Source organism: Tauraco erythrolophus, chromosome 4 (genome assembly GCF_009769465.1).
Source record: "Tauraco erythrolophus isolate bTauEry1 chromosome 4, bTauEry1.pri, whole genome shotgun sequence".
Classification (NCBI taxonomy): Eukaryota; Metazoa; Chordata; class Aves; order Musophagiformes; family Musophagidae; genus Tauraco; species Tauraco erythrolophus.
The window spans coordinates 39,935,603-39,958,758 of NC_141468.1; the positions used below are offsets into that span (position 1 = coordinate 39,935,603).

The 23,156-nt window shown below is 41.5% G+C and overlaps 1 protein-coding gene across 2 annotated transcripts in view; it reads left to right on the forward strand.

Moving 5' to 3' along the window:
• MSRB3 (methionine sulfoxide reductase B3) overlaps positions 1–23,156 on the forward strand; it is a 91,185-nt gene that overhangs the window by 1,619 nt on the left and 66,410 nt on the right. The window contains exons 2-3 of one of the 2 annotated variants that reach the window (XM_086610140.1): positions 18,155–18,188; positions 22,502–22,573. In XM_086610140.1, the coding sequence (XP_086466266.1) occupies positions 18,155–18,188; positions 22,502–22,573 (106 nt within the window). Of the gene's footprint in view, positions 1–18,154; positions 18,282–22,501; positions 22,574–23,156 lie in introns of both variants that reach the window. The other variant, XM_086610139.1, reaches the window with a different exon arrangement.

Sequence of the window (23,156 nt, forward strand, 5' to 3'; positions counted from 1 at the left end):
GAAGTAGTTTCCATGTGGCTTGTCATCTTAATCAGGCGTTTGCTCATAGTTCCTAAAAGAATCGCCTGCCTTGCTGTAGACCTGGCTTACTTTAGAACAGTATTTCTTAATTGTCTCTTAAAGTTTATGTAGGGAATTAAATATGGTGAATAGCTTAACCAGAGTTACTAAATAATCCTAGAATTCCAAGATGAAAGAAGTTTATTTTTAAAAATAGCGTTCTGCATTGATTCCTCAAAACCACTAAAGTTAGTGGAGTTAAGCCATGTATAGTTCAGTCTAGAATGTGGCTGGTTGATTCTTTTCCTGTCTGACATTCCTTGGATCTTTATAATACATATATTAAAAGATCTTTTAGGAGGAAAAAAGAATTCTATTTTCCCCCCAAAATCACAATCTTTAAAAACAGTGCCTTTGTGTGTGGGGTAATGTTTCTATATTCAGTAGCAAAGCCATGTAAAGCAGTTGATCCTAGACACAAAAAAAATCTTTTGACTGTATGACCTTGCTTATTTTTCCAAGTGGTGGTGGTTATACGCTCTCACAGAGATTTGGCTAATACAGATTTTTATGTTTGTACCTTCCATAAGAACTCCTTACAGCTGTTCGGTAAGGCAGACTTGCACATGAGGAAGGTATTTGGTCCTTTGCCCTGATATTTATGAAGGTATGGAAGGATCTTGTTTACCTGCTCATGTTTTGTCAGCTTTGTAAGATGATACTTGTTTCTATGTCATTGGAGGTCCAGCCTATTTATTACATTAGAAATGCTAGAAAAGGAAATTTCCTGTTTAGGTAGATTGTTAAAGGTTCCTTTGTTTTTTATTTTAAAAGATGGGGGAATAGGAAGGAGAAGGAGGAGAGAAGAGATCGCTTTGTTAAGGATTTAATCTTCTCAGCCAGAAGGTTAAGAAGTCTGCCCGTCTGCATCTGACTGGCATCGCTACAAGCCAGCGATGCAGTAAAGCCATCCCATTTTGAGATAGCTCTGTTGAGCTGCATAATTCAAGTGAGTGTGTCCTCATTACAGGGCGATACTTAAGCCACACACAGCGTTATGTTAGTCGTAGGTAGGGAATATGACCCTCTTTTCCCCTTTCTGATCTTTTTCTTCTTTCATTAAAAGCTGCAGTTTCAGCAGCACCCAGGCTATGAACTTAAGCTGTGGAGGCTTTAGCTGATGGGAAAGTGGGATAAACTATCAGCCTAATTATAGCTTGATCTAGCCCTGATTTGTTTAAGGGTTCCTTTAGCCAAAAGACCTCCAGAAAAACGGACCCTCAAATTCCTGGTGTATTTATGATGGTGTGTTTAGGAATTAATGCAGAATGAAGTTGGGTATGGATTTCTCTTGCCCTGAGTAACTCTGAAGTTGGTATGCTTGTTTTGGAACAGACTCCAAGGCTAGATGGAAATAGGGTGTTTCTTGCTCTGGAATATTCATGTCCATACTTGGAGTTATTTAGAGGCTACTTTGTCTACACAATGCAGAGGTCTTCAAAATGTAACAACATCAAAACCAGAAACCTGCCGGCTTTGGGGCATTCTTTTTTTAGTGTCTCATAGAGCAAGAAGTGGCTGCAGGTTAACTTTCCCTTCCCTCACTCTTGTCACTTCTGTAGGATTGTCTTAGTGCCTTTTTGGATACTTGTCTCAGAAGAATCTCAGGTTCTCAGTAAACTGTTAATATGTACTAGTTAAACAAACAAACAAACAAGCACAAAACTAAGGATTTAAGTCCTCCTCCATGGGAATTTGTGAATGTGTAACCAACTAGCAGTGTTTTAAAAGTGTTTTCCAACCAACCACTTAAGAAAGGGAAGGGAGCACATATTGCATCATTAACTTCTACCAGAAGATGAAGAATGTCATTCTGGGTTTTAAAGGGGATTTTTGTGCTCTTAATCTGTGAAGATGTTGATCCTTAACTTTTGTCTGAAAATAGAGTAGAATTCTTTGGGAACCCCATTTATGGTGAGGTAATTGGAAATTATAATTTATCTGCTTAGCTCCAGCCTTCTGGTTCTCATTTAGCAACCTCAATTCCAACAGCATTATCTGAAAACCACACAATCTAGCAATTGGTACTGGGAATAAAGAGGCTTTTCTCAGTAAGGGCTTTTAAAACCTGAGGAATTGAATGATACTAGCCCAAAATAGGCAAGAACAATGCTTAAACTTATAAGGTGCTAACACGGTTTCACTGTCTTCACAGGTTTAAACTGTAGTTTAACATTGTTTTGTAATATGTTTAATAGAATAACTACTTCTTTATTTAGGCTGAGCAGTGGCAATGATCTTTCCAGTAAGCCTTGCATTTAAACATGATTCAGCTTTTGAGTGCTGCACAAAGTCTAAGGACGGGACTTCTGCAGAACTCCAAAGTTTGCTCTTTCCTTTCAGGGGCATCTGAACATCGGGATTAATGATTTCTTTGAAATGTGGGTAGCAGCTTAGCAAAATGTACATAGTGTGCTAACACATTGTTTTGCTGGGAAGTGTTACCACATCCAAGAAATCTTAAGAGTAGCGTCGTGCATGGCATTTGGAAGTGTTTCCCCAGGGGTCTCTTTAACTCCATGTTCTTCCAAACAGGGAACAACGCCTTTGCGCCTTTGCGTTTCACCTGATGGAAAACAAATCCCCACTGCCAGGGAATAACAATAGCGCTGATGTAGCTGCCAAATGCCACTGCTTTCACTCTGACTGCACAATGAAATGCAAAAAAAAAAAAAGTAATAAAATATCAACACAAGAAACCCGAGCAGCTTCCTGGGGAAGTGATCTGTGCCAGTCTGCACCAGAAGAAAACAGCCTTCTCAGAAAGTATTTAGTCTGGATGGGGGATTGCCCTGTTTTTGTTCCTCTCTGTCCCCTGGTGTGTAGTTCTTGGGGAAATCCGCAGGTGAGGCTGCACCTCCAGCTGCACGCACGGAGAACGTACGTGATTTTAATCACTTTGAGGACCTGAGTGGTGGGTTAGCAGTGGTCAGAGCCGCATTATGTCCCATTCAGTTCATGCCGCCGGTGTTCGACAGAGTAGTGAGTCTGGCCTTGGGTTTTCTGCGGCTGGTTCAAGACCAAGCATTGACTTGAGCTAGAGTTACTGTACTTGCTCAAATCAGCTAAAAAAAAAACGGCTGCCTTTGTACAAGCAGGCTTTGCCACCTAGGTCAGATTGTCACCGTCCCGCCACTTGGTATTAAACATAAACCCAATGCAGATCCCTCCTGATGTGTCCTGATGATGAACAGTCATGGCTTACACCCGGTTCAAGACAAATTTGTACTAGTGAGTGATCCAGCAGTGCACTGGTCCAGTCTTAATGATGCTGAAACCAAGGTTTGCGGATCAGACTGGTTAGGCTTCTGCTCCTTCACACCGACAGCACTGTCAGTAGCCATAGCACGAGTTTTGAGGAGAGAGGGGAGTAAGACAGCAACAGATGCATAGGCTACCAGCTCGGGCACTGGCAGAAAAGTTGAGGTGGATCAACCGTGTGAAGTTAAAGCAAATGCAGAAACTCCACAAATAAAGTGATATGGGTTTTCTGTAGCTTCATAGTCTCTCCTTTCTAATGGCTGCAGGAAAATCAGCACTGTTTGTCAGTGTTTGATGGCTTGCTGTAGGAACTATGCTTTTAGACTGTACACTCACTCTTCTTTTCTCAGGATTAAAATCAGTGTTTCATTAAGTCTTTTGTGTATACAGTGGAAAGCTAGTCTGTGCTGACAGCACACTTTAAAAAATCTCTTTCCATGAAAGAAACCAAGTTGTCTGTGTACATACTTGTTCTGTGTGCTCACTCTTTTACTTAAAAGCAAGCACACCTAAGGGACGTGATCTCCACTAACTTGTGTACCGTGTTAGTGGCTCACTCGGGAGGGGACCCACCCGACGCTTCTGGTTTCTTGTCTTCTACAGAACCTGGCATCCCTCGTCCAAAAACTCAAGGCAGCTTTGCGACTTGCCTCTGAACTTGACAGAGGTGCTGAACTGTACCAAGCCCTGTCAGTTCAAATTTGAACAGTGCTGGGAAGGATTACAATGGAGACTTTGCAAGACTGTAAGACTCTGCCTGTGAAGTCCTTTAAAATGTGAAATACAGTAGCGGTCTGGGGGAAAACAAGCTTTTTTTGTTGCTCTGTTACATAAAAATTACAGAGTTACTCATTTTTATCTAAAATATGACAGTCAAGTAATAACTATGACAGTAATATAGACAGTGTAATAGCTGAGTGATGTAATGCTATTTAAGACAAGATGCAGGTTTTCAGAGCATTATCCCATGTCCACAGTCACTCTTGTAGACTAAACAAACCAAATTCTTAAAAATTTTTTGGCAGGGATTTGGTTTTCTGAAGCACTCTGTTTTAATTTCTCCTCCCGACCCTCCCCAATAGTCTCTGTCCTGCACCCCAAACCAGCAGGGTATTCCATATTCCAGCTGATGCCTCACTGCTGCTGAGGAGAGCAGATTTTCTCCCCAGTCCCTGCTATTATGTGTTATGCTTCTCTTTTTAATAAACTCCAGATTGTCGTTTGGCTTTTTTTTTTTTATATGATCAAACTGTTGGCTCAATTTATTGTCACTGTAACCTTGACATCCTTTTCTGCAATACTGCTGCCAGTCTGTTATTCTTCATTTTGGTTTTGTGCATTCAAGGATTTCTTTTAAAGTCCAAATGTGATTCTTTGTACTTAACTGTATTGAATTTCATCTCACTGATTTTTGACCATTTCTCTAATTTATTGAGACCATCTTGAGTTCCGCGCAGCTCTTTAGAGTGCTTCGCACTCCTTGCAGGTTGGTGTCTCTGTGGTTTTAGTAAGGCTACTTGCTGGGTTTTGACACTAGTCAGTAGGAGAAGTGCTGAGTAGGTGTGTCTCTTCAAGCAGCTCTGCACTCACATTATAGATCCGTGATCCAGAAGGAAGGTGATTTTTCCATTTGCTCTGTCAAAAAGTATTTTATATTTGAGACCTGTTGGATTTACTGCTTTCCTCCTGCCTATGGAATAGAAGAAAAGAAGGAAAGTACATTGGTTGACAAGGTTAGATTTTGGCAAGTCCATCGTGGTGGCTTATTGCTTTCTTATCTTTCAGTTGCCTACTTACTTACAGATTGTTTAGTATTTTGTTTCAAAAGCTTTCTGGGTGTTGAAAGTAGGTTTATGGATGTGTAGTTCACCAATTGCCCTTTTCTCTGTTTTTTAAAATGGACATTGTCAGCTTGCTCCTGAGCTTTTGGAAAGGCAAAAGCCTTTCAGATGTCTTCAGAGGTGCTTCCTCTTTTCTGAATGATTGCTGCAGCTTGTTTCCCAAACACTGTAGGATAAATTTCCTAACCTGTCAGAGGAGGAAGAGCAATCTCAGACAAAGGTTGCAGACACACAAGATAGCTCTATCATCCGGGAAAATATAGTGATTCATCATGAGTGTGCCTAATATCTGATAGTCCAGTATTTATCCAGCTAAAGGACCTGAAGTGAGTTTTTAAGAGTGAGAAGGAAAGCTTGATAGATTTTGATAAAGCTCTCTCTCTCAAAAAAAAGCAGCTTTATTGACAAGGTAGTTCATTGCAGATCCAAGTGACTGTCGTGCTCTGCTGACGATTCGTGCGCAGGGGAAGATCTGTGCAACAGAGGTAGAACGGTTTGAAATTAGTCACTGCAACTACTTCAGATGATTACCTCTGTTTTTTCTTTAAAGAAAATCCCTCCGATATGCTGCTATGGAAGTTCATCTGGGCAGTCAGCCTATTTCCAACCGGATAATCTGGTGTGTGTTTGGCTTTCTTTGTATTTGGTTACAAATAGCGAAATTTGCAGATGGGCTTAACTGATCGTAGCTTATGGTTTATTTATTTTTTTATTTGTTTTGCCTAGCAAGTACATAGAATTTCCAAACATTTAGATGAGTTCTATCTGTGAATATCTATTTAAGGATACCTGTAAATATAAGAGAACGAGAATCTTTCTGTATATATATACCAATGCTATAAAAATAACACTGAACAAATATATCAGAATTCTGACCAGTAATTATTGTTCAAAAAAACCTTAAGGTGGACATAGAGCTGGTATATCCCTTGCTGTTTTATTTCGATCAGGGGTGCTGAAGGCTTGCACGCTCAGCACTGGGATGTGCTGAAGTGGACCAACAGCGGGAGAGGATCGGTCCTGCGCTGGGGACGGAGTACGCCGTGGAGGCATGGCTGAGTCGCTGAGGAATTTCTAATGTGTCAGTGAGAGTGGTGTGAAATGTCAGGTCCAAGAGGGGAAAGAGGGACTCCTGATGTTTTACGTGTAGGATTTCCTTTCTTGGAGCGCGAGCCCAAGTAGGACAGAAACAAGCTGCATTTTGGGGCAAGGCTTAATGAAGCTCCTGACAGCAGGCTGCGGCAGGAGGGGGCTGCCTGTGGGTGCCGTGCGGCTGCTGCTGCTCTGCTGAAGGAAGTGGAACAGCTGTCACTTTTAAGAAGAGATTATGCAAAGAAAACGTCCAAATTTAACTTACAATATTGATCTAGATGGGAAGCTGAACTACAAAGCCTTGAAACTAGCAAAAGGCTGAAGGAAGAGGAGGACGAACTTGGTGGCTGCGTTGTTCCTTCTGTGACCCTCTGAACAAGACGAGCTGGACTGAGCTGTGTGCCTGCCCCGTGAGCCAGCTGCATGGGCACGGGGTGTCGGGGAGGGGTCCATGCAGGACCAAAGAGTTGCTGCCGGGCGTGATGTGTGTCTGGGGGGGCTCTGTGCAGGACTATGGGGCTGCTGCCAGGCCTGGCATGTGCATCTGGGGGGGGGGGGTCTGCGCAGGACCAGGGGGCTGCTGCCAGGCCTGACATCAGCAGGCAGCTGGCATCACCCCTGCCCGCAGGTGGCTCACGGCTGAGGCCACAGGAGCTGACCCAAGAGAGAACTCCAGTTTTAGCCCTGTTGTATGCTTGTTTTAACAGAGCAGGAGAAAGTATTTATGTTTTTTCACAAAGGTAAGTACTTTTTGCTGTGCAGAAAGGTTTGGCATGGTTACTGTTGGCTGCAAGTCCAGCTGGCGGGTATAAGATGAGTATTTTCGTCTTTTGAATGCGTTTAGGGCTGGGAAACATGGATTGAAAAAAAAGTAAGGTTTAATAAATATTTTCAGTCAATTAAAAGACGTGGAAGAGACACCTCGGCATTCTGGACACTTCAGAGAGAATTAAAGAGAAGGGAAATAATCAAAGCAGGTTTTAAAGTAATATATTTAGCTAGACTTAATACTTCTTCTGCTCATGAATTGAAAAATTAGGATGCCTAGAGATGCAGATGCTTGTACCGCATGTCCAGTGTCCATATATTTAGTTAATTAAAAAAATAAAAATGCTATGTTTGTGCATTTTTAAACTGCACTGGAATGAAAACTGGAATTCAGCTCACACAGCTTCCAAGTAACGTTTTTCATTGAAAAAGCGTTTGTCTTTGGACGTTTTCTCTTGTAAGAAGGAAAAGAGCCCTGAATAAATGTTTTTATCCCTGTAGTTATGTAAATACAGATAGATGTACATATATTCCTGGTTATTAAATTGTGGCAGGAAATTCTGTGTAAAGTTACATATTTTTGCTAATCAACATACTTAATGATAGTCCAATCAAGTGAAGATCTGTTTTAAGAAAATGGTGCTACAGAAATTTAAGTAAAAGTATTTGTTCAATTAATCCACCTTGGGAAGTTGTTTAAAGTCAAATAATCTTTATATTTGAATCCAATTTATTGATGTTAGGACAGAAATAGTTTTCTTTGCTCTCTCACTTTTCAGTCATTGACATTGAGAGTTAACTCATCTGATTGAATTGTAAATTCAAAGAAGATTTAAAGTATAAAGATCTATACTTTGTCCTTATTTGCTGTAGTGTCTTCTCACTGCTGTTCATAAAAGTACATCTCTGACTAGGGAAGACTTTTACAAGTTTCTGTTTTGCTTGATGGAATTTTATTTTGTTATGGATTAGATGTTTGGGGTTTTTTTCAATTGCATGAAGGTTCTTTGGTTTTAGGATGGTTAATGTTACTGTTACAGTGTGTGAGCCATTCTTTTATGTGGGTTTTTTTTGGTGCAGTATCAAAATTTCTTCATGCTGTAATTTTTTTAAACTATTTTTGGATAAAAGGCTGAGGTTTTCTTGTATATTCATGAGGCTGCTCTGCATACCATCATGACACAATCTGTGTGATCAAAGGTACGTTTTTAAAGAGTGCCTTTATTCTGTTGACATACACGCAGGCTTCTGTGTGCTGAGGATGTTATTTGTAGGATGTTGCGTGAAGGGTAAGGTGAGACTGTGTAATACCTGATTTTATGAAAGGGAGGTGGCTCCTCTCTGTGGTGATGAGCGGTATTGGCTTTTAGAGGAAGCCACGTAGAAAATTTCCATGTAAGGGAGACTGCTGCGGAGAGATTGGCAGCTATGATGTCTTTAGCTCGAAATGCTTCTCAGCAGCTGAATTGGCCTGAAGTGTATTTTTGCTAGCTAACAGAGAGATCATAACTACATTTTATCAACTCTGTGCTTTACTTACAAGCTTTTTTACAAAATAGGAAACGATACTCAGGTTTGGTTCACAGTCTGATCTAAAAATTATGTTTTCTCATGCAGTAAATTATAAAAATACAGGGAGATAATTCAGCTTTCAAATAGTTTGTGCTGAAGAATTGAATGCTGAATGAAATGACACAGGCTGATGTCTGGGTAGGATGTGGGTCTGTGCATCTTTTGCACTAGAAGTTTATTTTTCTAGTAGAGTGCATGGCATTTATAGGCACATTATGTGCATATACATGTAGATAGATGTTAGCACCAACCACTTTTTCAATTAAAAGAGTTTTAAATATCTTAAAAATCTGCTGGCCATAAACTTACTGATGATTTGTTGGTAATTTCCTACATACACTATAATGACCCCATGGCATCTGATCCTGCTTTGAGGATGCTTTAGTTTGCTGCTGTGGCAGGGAGTGTTACTCCCTGATACAGATTTTAAGCCGAGAGCTCATTAAATCGGAGGCAAAAAACACAGCTGAAATCACAACTCTTTTTAGCTCTGATGTGCTCATGGACCTTGTCTGCTTCAGTGGACTAGCAAGTGTCATTTCTACATTTTTTTACAGTGCTTCATAAAACAGGGTCATCAAATTTAACTCATCCGCGACGTTTCAGAATTGAGCTTCTCTGTGCAGCAGAAGTGGCAGCTTCCTTCACACCTCCTGCACCGCAGCCCACCTGTACTGTGCAGGACAGGGCTGGTTTTCACTCGTCTTATTTTAGGAATGAGTGAGACAATGCTCTTTTGAATTCAAGAGAGTGTACTTTTTTGATGTTTAAGGTTGGAAGTCCTGTTAAGTCATAGGAGTTCTTAGCTGGAGGCTTTCTGTTTGCTTCACATCTGTGAGATATTCTACCTAAGAGAAATGGCTCATATCACATATCTATTGTGTATCATCACCCAAGCAAATAAGCTTTGTAAGCTGAGGAAGAAGTCCGCTGAGTTATGGAGCATTGTGTAACAGAATTTAAAAGAGCTCCCATTCCAAATGATGTATTTATTTAATCTTAAAAATCAGTCTTTTTTTTTTTTCCTTTGAGAAGTAAAAACTAGTTTGAAGTTGTTTCAGAAAAGCAGAATAGAAATTCCTGTTGAAGGGCTTCTGTTCACTGCTAAAAAAGAAAGTTGTATTTCACCTTTTGGAAAATGATACATGGGATTTGTCGTGAATTAAAAAGAGAGAGAATAGAAAGCTTGTTAGCTCTGCTGTGTTGGTAAGCTTGACAAGGCAAATATTGGTGGAAGGGGAGAGCATATCTACTCAAATTAACTTAATAGTAAAAATAGGTATCATGTCTTCAGTGCTAGGATACCTCTTGGATAGCTCCATCCACAGCAGTAACCCAGAAGTTTTTAAACATGTTTTTTTTTGTTTTAGTACTGAAAAGGAATTCTTTATTGGTGAGCAATGCAAAAAGCTTTCGGACTTGCCAGTAGGAATTGTTAAATTTAAAGTTTATTTCCAGAACACTTGTATCTCATCATCTGAGCACCAGAAGCAATTAAATCCTTACCACTGTGCTGGAGAGGACTGCCTGGAATGGAAAAGATTAGATATTTTTCAAGATGTTGAAAGGATCGTGATTCTCAGAAAAGACCCATTTAAGAATAGTTTATGACCGTTGTAGTTATAAACTCAGTGCCGTAAAAGGAATGGGCTGTATGTTGGCAGGCTACCAAGTCAGGGAAAACAAAAGTGCAGCTCAGTGCTATTTTAGTGCGGCAGATCGGGGAGGAGCAGGAATGGACAGGGGGGAAAATCCCAATTGACCTATATTTACTCTCGTTTGGGAAGTATTGCCAGTCATGACGATAGGGAAACAATCTGCAAATGACAGATGCGTGAGCACTTGAAAGGCTCAAAGATTGACTGGTTTCTGCCCTTAGCGAAGGATCCGCTTTCATCCCAGGCTTGGGGACTCCTGACTTGTCTAGTCTCTTCCTCTCCTTGGAGTCTCTTTGCTTTTTCTTGTCTCTTTGCAGTTCCACTTTTCTCTTTCCATTTCATCTGTCGCCCACAAGGCTTGCAGGTCTTATCTCTACAGTAATGAAATCTCCTTTCATTTTACACTCCTCGCTAAAGACCAAGCCAGAGTCCCTTGAGCAGGGACCTTCTTAACTTTTGTTTTACTTAAAGGAGAATAAATTAACTCTCTCCTCCTCTTGTACTCAGTGTAGCACGGATGTCCTCTTCATCCCCACTATATGAGGCCATGTCCTTTGGCTATTCAAGAGAGGACCAGTACCACTGCCCTGCTGTGTGCTAACGTTAAGTAGTAAAATAAGGAGAATTCAGCCTCGCAATTCTCTCCTCCATGGGAGCAGTTGCAGAACAGGGAGCATTAATGCGGTTTTCCCCTTGTCGATTTTTGGGAAGGTACAACCTTCAAAAAACCCTTTGTTTTTGTTATCTTCTCACATTGCAGGCCTTTTTAATTTGGCCTCTGGACACACCTTTGGCTTTAGTTACACAGGCACACCAGCCTCTTTGTTGCCAAACTGGTTTTTCACCAGCTGAAGAGGGAAGGAATGCAGTGACCAGTTCAGCGTACAAAAAGGGGTATTCCTGTAAGGGATTGTGACTTCCTATCTTTAGCAGCTGATGCTATAGAGAATGTTAGCTCAGTTCGGTAATTAAATGAAAATAAAATATAGCTCTTTGTTCTCTGCTCAGCTGTAGTGCTTTTTTTTTTTTTTATAAATCGCTTTTCTATTTTGGATAACGGTTCTAATATAAATGCAAACTCACAGACATATGAAGCCCTATCTCCTTACTTAGCATATTTTTTTCTTGACAGTTGAAATCAGTGGAATTGTCCTGAATTGTGTGCAAAAGTTTCAGAATCTGGTTTATTTTCCAAGATTTTAGTGGTTATTTTATTGGAAAGAGAATCATTTTAGCCTGCATGATAATCTAAAATCTATTATGCGAATCTCATTTGTCTTAGGTGAAGGAGCAAAGTCTGGGTAATAAGGCTCGGACTAAAGGCTACGCTCCTAGAAAGGTCTCTGATTCACCTCAATGGGAAACTTGTATGCAGCCTAAGGACAGAATACGGAGGGTGGTTAGTCCCTAAGGCTTTGCTTGTCGCTGTGTATCACAGTGGGACTCGAGCAGGTGAGAAGATACATTCCTGCTATAGGGAGAACAGTGCTTCTTCCATGCTGTCTGATGCTTCCTTATCCTTTCCTGCTTTCTTCTATTTCTTTGTCTGACCTCAACCTCGAGACCTTTTTTCTTCCTCCCCTACTCCAGCTGTTAAAATGGTGACTCTAGAAGATACTGCTACTGAAGCTTCCGAGCAAGAATATGAAAAAGATCCATGAATAACATTAATAGACTGGGCCATATTCCCCTATTTCATGTGGCCTGTGGGCACCATGGGGCCCAGGCAGGACATCCTGCACCCTTCGAGCTCGAGCAGCTGTGGCACGTGCTGTGCTTGGTGTGCCCGGGCAGGCGTGCATCCACTCCAGCCCTGCTTGCTCTGCCAATGCAGGAACAACCACTGTAGTTCATGTTACGAGGCATTGAACATCGTCCTCTGTTAAGCACTTTGCTGTTTCCTCTGCAAATGATCATTCCTGTAAGGGCTGCTGAAACATCTGCAGCTTAAGCTATCAGTATCCTAAAGCATATGACCTCCAGCCTGATACAGAAGAGTCTCTGGTGTGTTAGACTGTGCGTTCTGGGTTGCAGAAAGATGTGTGGTTTAGGTTTGAATTTCTATGATAAATACACTCAGTTGCTATAGGAAGGGTTTAAAAACAAAATCCAGCATAAGAGAAGGTTTAAATTAAAGGAAGCAAAAAGGTTTTGAACTTCATTTTTTAGGCTCCTTTCTTATAGCCATACTAACTTCAGGTTTAAAGCTTGACGTTTCCTGGTTTTCCACTCAAATATTATGAGGTATGGCAGTAATTACCTCGTTTATCAGGGCACAATGTAAACTTCCTAAAAGTAGACTGGATTGCCATTCGGTTTGCACATTCCAGCACAAACGACGATGGAGAACATGCTTAAATTGAGAGTGTTAAAAGTGAAGTGGGAATTCAGGTCTAAGACTTCTGATTTCTGTGGCTGTAATTGAGAAGCTAGTGTTACATGAGGGGGAAAGAGGTACATGCAGACAAGCATGCAAGTTAAATGCTACAGTACTTTTGTAGACCTGTAAGGCTAACACAATTAGTTTCTTTTAAAATGTTTTATGCCTCTTCAGTAAACCTTTGAGAAGCTTATATTTGTAATTATCTTTGCGATGTTTTGCTGCATGTTGTTAGATGTTAAAGTATTCTACTCTTGTCAGACAGTGAGCTTTTGCAAGCAAAAGAGCTTTAATAGCAAATCATGAACTTGTGAAGACACCTTGTTTGCATTATCAATGGATGTACAAGCATGAGAAAATCCAGAGCCTCAAGTATCTCTTTAAAGTTGAATTTCCAAAGGTTTTGTCAATACCTTTGCAATTTTGTGCTGAATGCTTCAAGTACAGTACAATGCATTGAAGCATGCAGCTGTCTAAGAATGTAACTGTAAAGCACAAACGCATATTCACAGGGTTTGGGGTTTCTGAGGGCTAAAGGCTGCTGCCTCGTTGTTCTAGCCGGCTGCTGGGAGGCCGGGACAGCAAGGATGGTTAGTGCAGATTGTGAGGGGGGTGTGTCTGAGGAGAATACTTTGCACACTGCAAAGGGTGCTGGTTTCAGGATCAGAGATCTTCTTGGATTGGAAGGGGGGAACTGCAACTCTTCCCTTCTCCTTTCTCCAATAAATAACCAGCAGTCCTCATCCTCCTGCTGAAGAGTTTTCCTGTGTTCCAGTCTCCTGACACAGCTGACAGCTCGGTGATGGTTATTGGATCAGACCTCATTAAACATCTCCTCATAAGCTATTAAACATCACCTTTTCCACTCCACCTCCCCCAACACACACCATGACAAACACAAGACATTTACTGCAAACAGTAAAGTCCCTAAAAAGTACCAAGTGCAATGCAGGGAGCAGGAGAGACCAAGGGCTTCGGCTTTAGCACAGCATGTGTTAAGGGGAAATGACTGGGGAGTAAATAACCGTTTAGACACAGAAATCCCTGATACACTGAAATACTTGCTCATGTATTCTCTCTAGGCTGCACTTTTTGTTCCTGCAGTTGCCTGGTGGTTGTTCTGTCTGCTGAGCCTGTCTGGCAGGAGCTTTAGGTGAGCAAAAGCCAAATTAAAAAAAAAATACCCCAATGCTGAGGCTGGAATAAATGTACATATTAAATATTCCACTAAACTTTATCAGTGAAACATTTGGTTATAGTTTGGTTTATGTCAAAATAAATAAATAAATAAAAAATCTTTGCAAAACAACTTTTTGAACTTATTGCTGGACTGGAGAAACGTAACAAAACAAATAGTAATTAAAATTAAACTGTTAATGTAACACATAGACAGTTGTCTAACTTCTGGTTGTTCGGGTTTGTCCGGCATGGCAATATTTTTGCTCTTTTTCCAGTGACATAGAAATTCCTGACATAAGAGCCTGGCTCTCTGGCTAGTGTGCACCTATCTCTAATTGTTTCCTGCCCTCAAAATAGGGCCAGAGATTTAGGGATGGGGGAGAGAAATTGGAAAAAAGTAGAAGCCTCGCACTATTAAGGTCTCTTTATTGGGGCAAGAAAAAAAAATGATTGTTCCCTTACGGATTTGTCTTATTTTTTAATTTACTTGTAAAGGGCTAAAACTTCCCATTTTTCTTGTGAGATCTGGGATTCTTGTGTAATTTTAGGAATTCTGGACCTGAGTTGTCAGGAAAAACACTGAATATGGAAAAACTTAAACCAGAAATGTTATCAGCTCCTGAGACCCTTTGTGTTTCCCTTACAGGTCTTAAAAACAAGATGTGATAATATCAGGATTTAATCTCTCGAGTTGTCCCTCCCCCAAAGAAATTTCTCTAGTTGCAGACAGAGGTTGAGATAACATAACCTGAGCGCGTACAAAGTTCGTGATTTCCGAAGGACAAATTTGACAGACCCCCTGTATTTCTTTTTAACAAATCATGTTTATTTTGGGGCTGAACTGGTGACTTCTGAACGTTTGCAACTGACAATATAGAAGCTCTTGAAAGCTGGCAGTACTTTAAGATATGTCAACATTAGGATATCAACATCCTAAAAGGAGGGCTTTCCTGGAGTTACAATGTGTACCATCCTAGCAGGAGGCTCCCGAAGCCCACCTAATGACGTAGTTACTGCTATATTTGTATGATCTATATTTATAAGATTTACAAGCTATCTCTGAGCATAGTGTCCATCTTAGGAGAGCCAGACAGACGAAAGATCCACACTGGCCCATGTGCTAGGTTAGAGAGTGAAGTGCGGTGAAGGGGCTCCAAGAGGTCTGGTGACACCGGGGAACAACTGTGGAGGAGCCAGCAGTGTCCTGGGTGTTACAGGCAGTGCAGCAAGCAGAATGTGTTTAAGAAAAAAAAACAACACAGCAAAAAAACAAGAAGAGACGTATAAAAGCAGCATCCTCTTCCCTGGATTGTGGGTTTTGCTCTCACCTCTTCATGGAGCACCTGCCTCTCCAGAAACGTGGCATGTTGCACATAAAGATGTGGGGCGTGACCGGTCTGCACGGTGGGAGTGCAATGCTGCACTACTCGCCATGGCTCAAGCGTGCGACAGTCGCGTTGGCACGGTGCTGTGCCCAGGGCACTCAGCCCTGGTGCTGGCGAGGTGGGGTGCTGTGCTGGCGCAGCTGGGTTCCCTCGGGGCTGAGGCAGGTGCCTCCAACACCACCATGGGCTCTTTGCTTAACCTGGAAAGGTCCGGGAGCGCACAGCAATGATATTTCCAGGATGGTGTTTTCTTCCCACGTTTCTTGTCATGCTCTGGCTGTGTTTACTAAATCTGAGATGCAGACCCAGTTCCTGAACCTGTTTCTGAAGGCTACGGCCAAGCTTGCATCTTCTGCAGAAAGAGCAGAGGAAAGTTCTTAACCTGTCACAACGATATTACTGTCGTTCTCCGTCAGCCTGCGCTCTGTACTGGTGCAGTCAGCAGACGGGGGTGTGAGGCACCTCCCAACCAAACACATTAATGGCAAAGGGATTGACTTTGCTCTCTTCTTTACTGATTCTTTACAAGCAGTTCTTAACCTTGGTCTGTAAGCTCCCCACAGCAAGGCTTTCGTTGGTGTGCCTGCAGTACCCAGCACCAGGAGGTCCCCTCCTACTTGGAACTACTGGGCATTGCTGTAACGTACAGAGTAAATAAAAACAGCGATCAAAACGTCAGCAATAAAAGAATAAAATGTTAACTGCAATAAAATACTTCCATGACCGCTGTTGTATTTTATTGGGCTTTCAGGACTTATATATCCTCTGAGTCTTTATGAATACTAGAGACTAAATAACAACATTTCGGTGAACACTGAAATACTTGACATTTTCAAGGGGTCAGGATCTATTTTATAATCCTCAGGAATTTTAGATAATTTCCTTTAAACTGTTTACACTTGAGGGAGTTACAGTCCAGACAAAGGGGAGCAGGGAGGCGGTGTTGGTGTGGGAGGTCAGTCCAGGATTATGGAGGAACACATCTGCTGGGCCAAGGGGCTGCATGAGGGGAAGGTGACGTGGTGCGTCCCTTCACCTCTGCGCTGCGCTCGTCAGGTGCCTGCGTCCGGCTGCACGAGGAGGCTCCGTAAATGCGCATAAGAGGTCATCTATAAGAGATCATACAGGCAGGGGCGGTGAGGACCTCGCTGCGTGTAGGGATGGGTCTGTCTGTCCGCCCTTTGGCGTGCCGACCTCCGAAACGGCAGTCGGAACGCCTGGTCTGAAACGGCGGCTCCGGAAAGCGACGCTGCTGAGTTCTGGCGGAGCCGGGCGCTCAAGGAGCCCCGTGAGCGGCGGCGCCCCCGCGGAAGCCACGGGCGGGCCGTGGCCCGGGTGTCATGGCGGCCGGGGCGCCCGACGGGCAGCCGCCGAAGTGCCGGGCGGGGGCCGCCAGGCGGCGCCGCCGCGCGCGGGCGGGAGCGGGCGGGGGGCGCGCGGTGCCGCCGGCGGGGGGCGCGCGGCTTTGTTCCCCGGCGGGCGGCGGAGCGGCCGTGCTTCCCGCCGCCGGGACGGGCCGTTCTGCCGGCCGCGCCGCCCGTGTGGCGTGGGTAGGCGCGGAGCCGTGGTCCGTCGTTAGCCGGTGGTCTGCTCGGGAGCGGGTTTAAGGCTTTTTTTTTCAAGCAGCTCTGCCGTCGCTCGTGACAACGACATGTTTATTTCTGTGAAGTGGCTCGCTCGGGCTGTCCGCCGCGCAGCGCCCACCTTACCCCCCTCCCCAACCCCGCGTTCGGCAGCACAGAGATGTTGGGGTTTCGCAGCGAGTTTAGTTCGGAGAAGTCAGAGTTGAGGCATGTTAATGCAAGCCGGTTTCTGTGGGATACGCTCCAGAGTGGTTTGGTGATACCTACGGCTGTGTCCTGCGTGCGTGTTCTTCGGGATGAGACCGTCGTCAGCTTCTCCCCGGGTGGGGAAATGCGCGGGACAAACGCGTGCTCTGGGCATTGCTGGGCCCCGCAGCCTGCAGCCCTTGTGCTGTGACACTCAAAATTTAAGACAGAGGGCACCTGGGAGAAGACCGAGTCGTGCCCTGCTGCTCATTAGCCTCCTGGGGCCTAATCCTGCTTCCACCAGAGTCCATGAGAGCTTGGTTATTGGCTTCGGAGGGGGTTGGCTCCGGTCCCCGGTGCCGCATAATCTTCTGAAGCGAGCTGCGGCTGTGAATGGCCGGGCTATAAGGCAGCTGCGTTTCCTCTTTCCCATCGTGGGTAAATGAAACAATTAGTATTCATGCATTAAATCCTTCTAAAATAAAATCTTGTGACTGCTGTTTCTCTGTTTGCTATATTTAAACTGTCCGGAAGATTGTTTAAATATATCTCATGGACAGTTTACAATGCAAATTATTTCCTGCCTTAAAAAAAAAAAAAAAAAAAAGCCGTGGTTTTAACATATCTGGTAAATTTATTACAATGAAATGTTACATTCCTCAAACAAGTCATCAAAAGAACAATTTTTAGCAATGACTGGTTTCCAACATTCACCATTCAGAAATGTTGTGGAGTGTGATATTGTTTTAAATAGAATATATAGAAAAGCCTGCACGTTTGATCTGCCTGGCATTCCTGGATGTCCAAAGTAGGATTCCTGCTATCTAGCCGAGGTCCTGAGGTTTATCCCTTAGTACCTTCACACTTGTGACCATGTAGGTTGCTGCCCTGAGTTGCCCCAAGTTAGGAATCTAAAGCAACTGTTGTGAATGCCTCCTGTATCAATGCCCCCTCCCTCTAACTTGGTAGCGTAGAAAGTTGCTTCACTCAATACTGAGTATCACATATCAAAAAAATAGAGGGGTGCATGAGAAATGGGCTAAAGACACTGAGAAAAGTACATTTAGAATTGTACTCCCGTGTGGTGGTCTCATAAAATTATAAGCATTGTTTTTTCTGTGAATGTATCTGAACATTTCTGATGTTTTAATTTGTTCTCATATTTTTTTTTTTTTTCTTCCCTACCCAGCTCTTGCCCCTGTTCTTTGCCTCTGGTTTTGTTGGTGAGGATATCACAGTGATGTCTGCATTCAACCTGCTGCATTTGGTGACAAAGAGCCAGCCAGTGGCCCTGCGAGCCTGTGGGCTTCCCTCAGGTTGAATGGGTGCTGCTTGTTGTGTCATGCGTAATGAAGGCCCTTTTAGGAATGGGTGTCTCTGCTGCAGGAAACGGTGTGCTATGGGTTGCTCTGGTTTGTTTAAATTTTCCTTTGAACCAGAAGTTTGTTTGCTTTTTTTGGGTAAAAGTCACTGGTTCGGGTGAGGATTTTCATATCCTAGATTTTAGGATGCTTGGAAATGCTCTCCAACTTCCTTGTCCTACATTCTCTCTCAAATTTTATATTATTTTCCTTGTTCTTCACACAAACAGTGGAATTAAATTGCAAATCAGTTGTGTTCAATGCCATTTATAATTTTTTAAAAAAAGTTGCGTAACAGATTTTAGCATATGGATTGCTGTTAAATCATGGGACTTGAAAATATTTTCCAAAATCTTTAGCAGTGTGCTAGAGTTAAACTCCATGTGTCCCTTTTTACATTTTTATTAGAAATAAAAGACGTTGCACTGAAAATACACAAAACGGATGCAGAATTTAAAATGTAATTCTTTCAGTCCTCCGACAGCATATTCTTTAGTTACATGGCACTTCTCTAAAGAAATAAACGGAAACATGCAATTTAATGCCCAGATGCAGCTGCACTTTTCATATAATGTCCAGTTTCTGCCGTTAGGTCTGTGAAGGGTGCCATAAGACTCTGTCTCCATGAATTGGTTATATCATAAAAACCTTGAACCTAATGAGTATTTTGTGTTTCACATCAACAGCAATAGTATCTGTAACGTCTGCATAATAATGGCAGCGTGCATAATTATGTAGGAGAAAATAAAAGCTGCACTGAGTTAATTTTGAACATTACTAAGAATTTTCTTGATAAACAAATAAAATAAAGATACAATCCTGGCTGATGGGTATAGGAAGCATCAGAAAAGAACCAGCTTGGGTGTTTGTACTACACTCAAAACTGGTTCATAAGGGTGCAAAATGTTACTTTTTCCCAGAGCTAGACTTAACAAGCATATGGAGGTAATGTTTTAAAGATTTTTTCAGTGATAAGACATCAGTTTTCAAGCTGATGGATTTTTTTAAAGATGATTACACTTTACTTGAACTAAATCTGAGTCCAATTTTTGCAGCGTTTGTGTTCTGTTTCCCCCCACATGTGCACAAAACTCCCATTAACCTAGATAGGAGCTGCAAACACATATTGAGGAAGAGAGAGAATAGCCCACATTGTGTCAGCCTGACCTTGGTTTCCTGTTATATTTGCTGCTGAGCCAGATTTAAAATCCTAAAAATATAGGGTAAGCAAATTTCCTTAGCCTTCGTTATGTACGATCAAAACGCCTTTTGATGCACGCTCATATTGCTGATGTCTACCTTAAAATGGGGGCACTCAGTCTGCTGGCCATTTTGTTCCTGCTCTGGAAAGGAGATCTCAAAGTTGGTCAGCTTGAAACACAGCCCGTGGGAGGTTTTTTCTATGGCGTACCTTGCTTGCGAAGCGTTAGGTTAGCTATTGTGTCAAATTGTTTTTCTGGCACAATCCAGTAGTCACATTTTGAAATAAAAACCTCATAACACTGCTGTTTATTCCTGTCCCTTTGGTCCATAACTGTGCAAACATTAATAGATTGAGTTCCACCGACTGGCTACTTTATAGATATGTATATGTACCTATTTATGTATTATAAATAAATTCATCTGCTAACAGTGGAATAATATACAATCACATATTTCACATATTTTGAGAGTAATCTGAATTCCGCAGATGCTTATAAATTAATGTAGGCTTGCTTTGCCTTTGGTTTGTTTTTTTGTGTGTGGTGTATTGAGGGGTTTGCAAGTAAATGGCATAGCATGTATCAAAGTAAACGGGAGCGAGAGCTAGAGCCAACATCTGCTTGAATGACACAGTGCGCTGTGACTTCAGCTTTTGCATATACAGAAAATGCCCCAAGTTCTCGTGACTTTTTTATAACGTAACGTAACGTAACGTAACGTAACGTAACGTAACGTAACGTAACGTAACGTAACGTAACGTAACGTAACGTAACGTAACGTAACACAACATAACATAACACAACATAACATAACACAACATAACATAACATAGCATAACAACATAACATAACACAACACTTTGAGTTAGTGCTTTTCCCACCACCCACTTCTGTGCAAATTGCAGCCCTGCAACCATACCGCCATGCAATGTGCCCACCGAGTCTGGAATGGTGGGAGTTTGGTCGTCTTCTGGTTGAATGGCAAATTCCATACAGAAAGAGACTTTCTAACCTTCTGGAAGCCCTGCCTGCTCAGCCTAAAGGAGCGAAGTGTCGTCAGAGCTGTAAATTGGGCTTTCAGACACAGTTTAAAACTCCACACATATAAATATTTGCAAGACAAGGACATGAATGAAAGTATCATTTCAACTTCTATGCTTGGAATGGCACTTCTGTCCTTCCTGTAAGGAGCAAAGTAATGTTTATATTTAGTATAAAGTCATAGCTGTAGACCAGAAGCAAGTGATTTTTTTTTTCTTTTTCAAGGCATTAAATGAATGAGATAACGATAAGAAGTATCTTAGAGCAGGGATGACCTTCTGTCTCTTCTTTGGAACACTATTTTGTAAGCATGTGCGAGTCGTGCTGGATTATCCATAAACTGAATTAACGGTTGTGCTGGTGAAGTGTTTTTACTTGCTCTTTTTTTGTTTGTATATTAGTGCCTGGAGTGCGGATCTATTCTTCTAAATTGTATTTTGAAAATATGTTTTGTCTGAAGCTGGGACTGAACGTTTCAATGTGTGCAAACCTGATGCACGGTTTTGCCCGTAACATTTTTTATAGCCGACGTGGAGAAGTCGGAGCACGAGGAGGCACTCCCAGTAGATGGCACTAAGCCTATGCTGTTTTGCACGCCCAGCACTACACGAAGAGTTTCCCATTTAGGAGTAAGTCATACATGAAGTACACCCTGGGATCTTAGAAAAGTTTACAAGTATTTTAAGAAAAGCGTGAGCATTGGGAAAAGTGACATCAATCTGTGCTGGTACGCAAGCTACCTTCACAGTGGTTCAAGGTTTCATCATTTCCAGTAGTGATTACAGCTCTGTTGTGTCTGTCGCGTGACGTAGAAGTGTCGCTCCTTGAGCCCGCTTTGTTAGTTGAATGCTTGAAATTTCTTTGCAAATGTAGGATGCGATCAGCTCAGCACCTGCCAGGATTTAGTTCAAAGAAATTAAATCTTTTTTTTTTAAAAAAAACACAAACCACTACAAAGCCCCCCAAAACTTTTAATGTAAAAACTACTTCGGCTGCTTTAGTGCATACCAGCGAGTAACTGATACAAGTAATGATTATGCAGATTCCATGTACATATGTTTTCTGTAGCAGACCACCAAGCTATAAAGTAAAAAGATAGCTTATTTTGCTTTGCTATGTCTTTTAATTATTATGGGCTCTCATTTCTTAAAAAAAAATCCTTTATTTCTTTAACACTTTGAATGTTGTGCTGCTTACATCACATTTTTGCATGAGATAATTTGGCTTTTCCTCTTGTGTAGATAAAAGAAAATTATAGTGCTTGTAAAATTAAGTAAAAGTAATGGTGAAGAAATTACAGGGGTAGACTTAGTATTTTTTGCGTATGAAATAATAAAGTCTTAGATAATATTAAATTGTTGTGAAGTGTTTGTTTACTAAAATAACTACTAGTGGGAAAGCATACTTTTCTGGGATTAGATTAAACTACAATACATCTGTATGAAGATGGTGCTGGGCATATGGTGTAAGTCTTTATTAAGTAAATGTCCATAGTATAGTTTCTCATAACTTGTTTTATTAAATCTTTGTTAATTCAAAGTTTCAGTATAATATCTTTCCATAAAATTGAAACAAATAGTTAGTGAGCAAAAAATTACTGAGTCTCAAAATTGGATTTTTAGTAGCAATCTGTTAACGTAAAGGATTTAGGAGCAGATCTTGCAAACAGTTACATACATGACTTATTTGTATGCATTTGTCCCTCTGAACTCCAAAACTGCTCATGTCAGTGAAATTATCTGTGTGCACAGTGTTTGCCAGATCTGGCTTCAACAACAAGAAGTCTAGAAAAGACCTTAGTCTTGTGTGTTCAAAGTATGGTAGTTGCTATCAAAGTTCATGTGACTTAAGGTTATGTCTAAATGTTTTGTATTGTATGTTTCCGTGTTCAGAGATGTAATTTCCATAACGTGTGTTGTAACTTTCCCATAGCTTTCCGTAACGTGTGTCGCCAAAGATGTACTATTTCAGATGTCTCTTCACATGATCTGAAAGAAAATAAAAGTAAGACTGATATGTTGTATAGCAACACCTAAAGTATGGCTATGGTTAACTGCCTGTCAATGTTTTCGTTATAAATCCCTATTTTCTGGGGTTTATATCTCGAATGTAAAAATTTGCTCTGGGTTTAAATATGTCATACAAGGTCTCAGCTGGATGTATGTGTTCCTCAGAACTGATTGGGGGGCAAAAATTAAAACTAATTTCTATAAAGCTAAATTTTTTTTAAAAACACACAAATATCAGTTTGAAACAAAAATAGATTTTTAACCTTAAAATACGGTATTAAAATTATCTAGTTTTCTACCTCCCAGCAATTATGAGGAATTTGGTAAATGCTTGTAAACAGTCTTGAAAACAAGCGCTGTGTAAGCACAATAGTAAATAGCATGTGAAGCTGTCCATGTGTCATTATTGTATAAATGTCTGTGTGTATGTCTGCCTCCTAGTCATACGATAGAACGCTGCATTGTCGTAATAGAGCATAACATCATATTCTTGGAATGGCTTGAAAATTGGTTTTTAAAATCACCTTTGTGTAGCTGTCTTAATAGGAGTATATTTGATGTTGTGTTTGCTTAAAAAA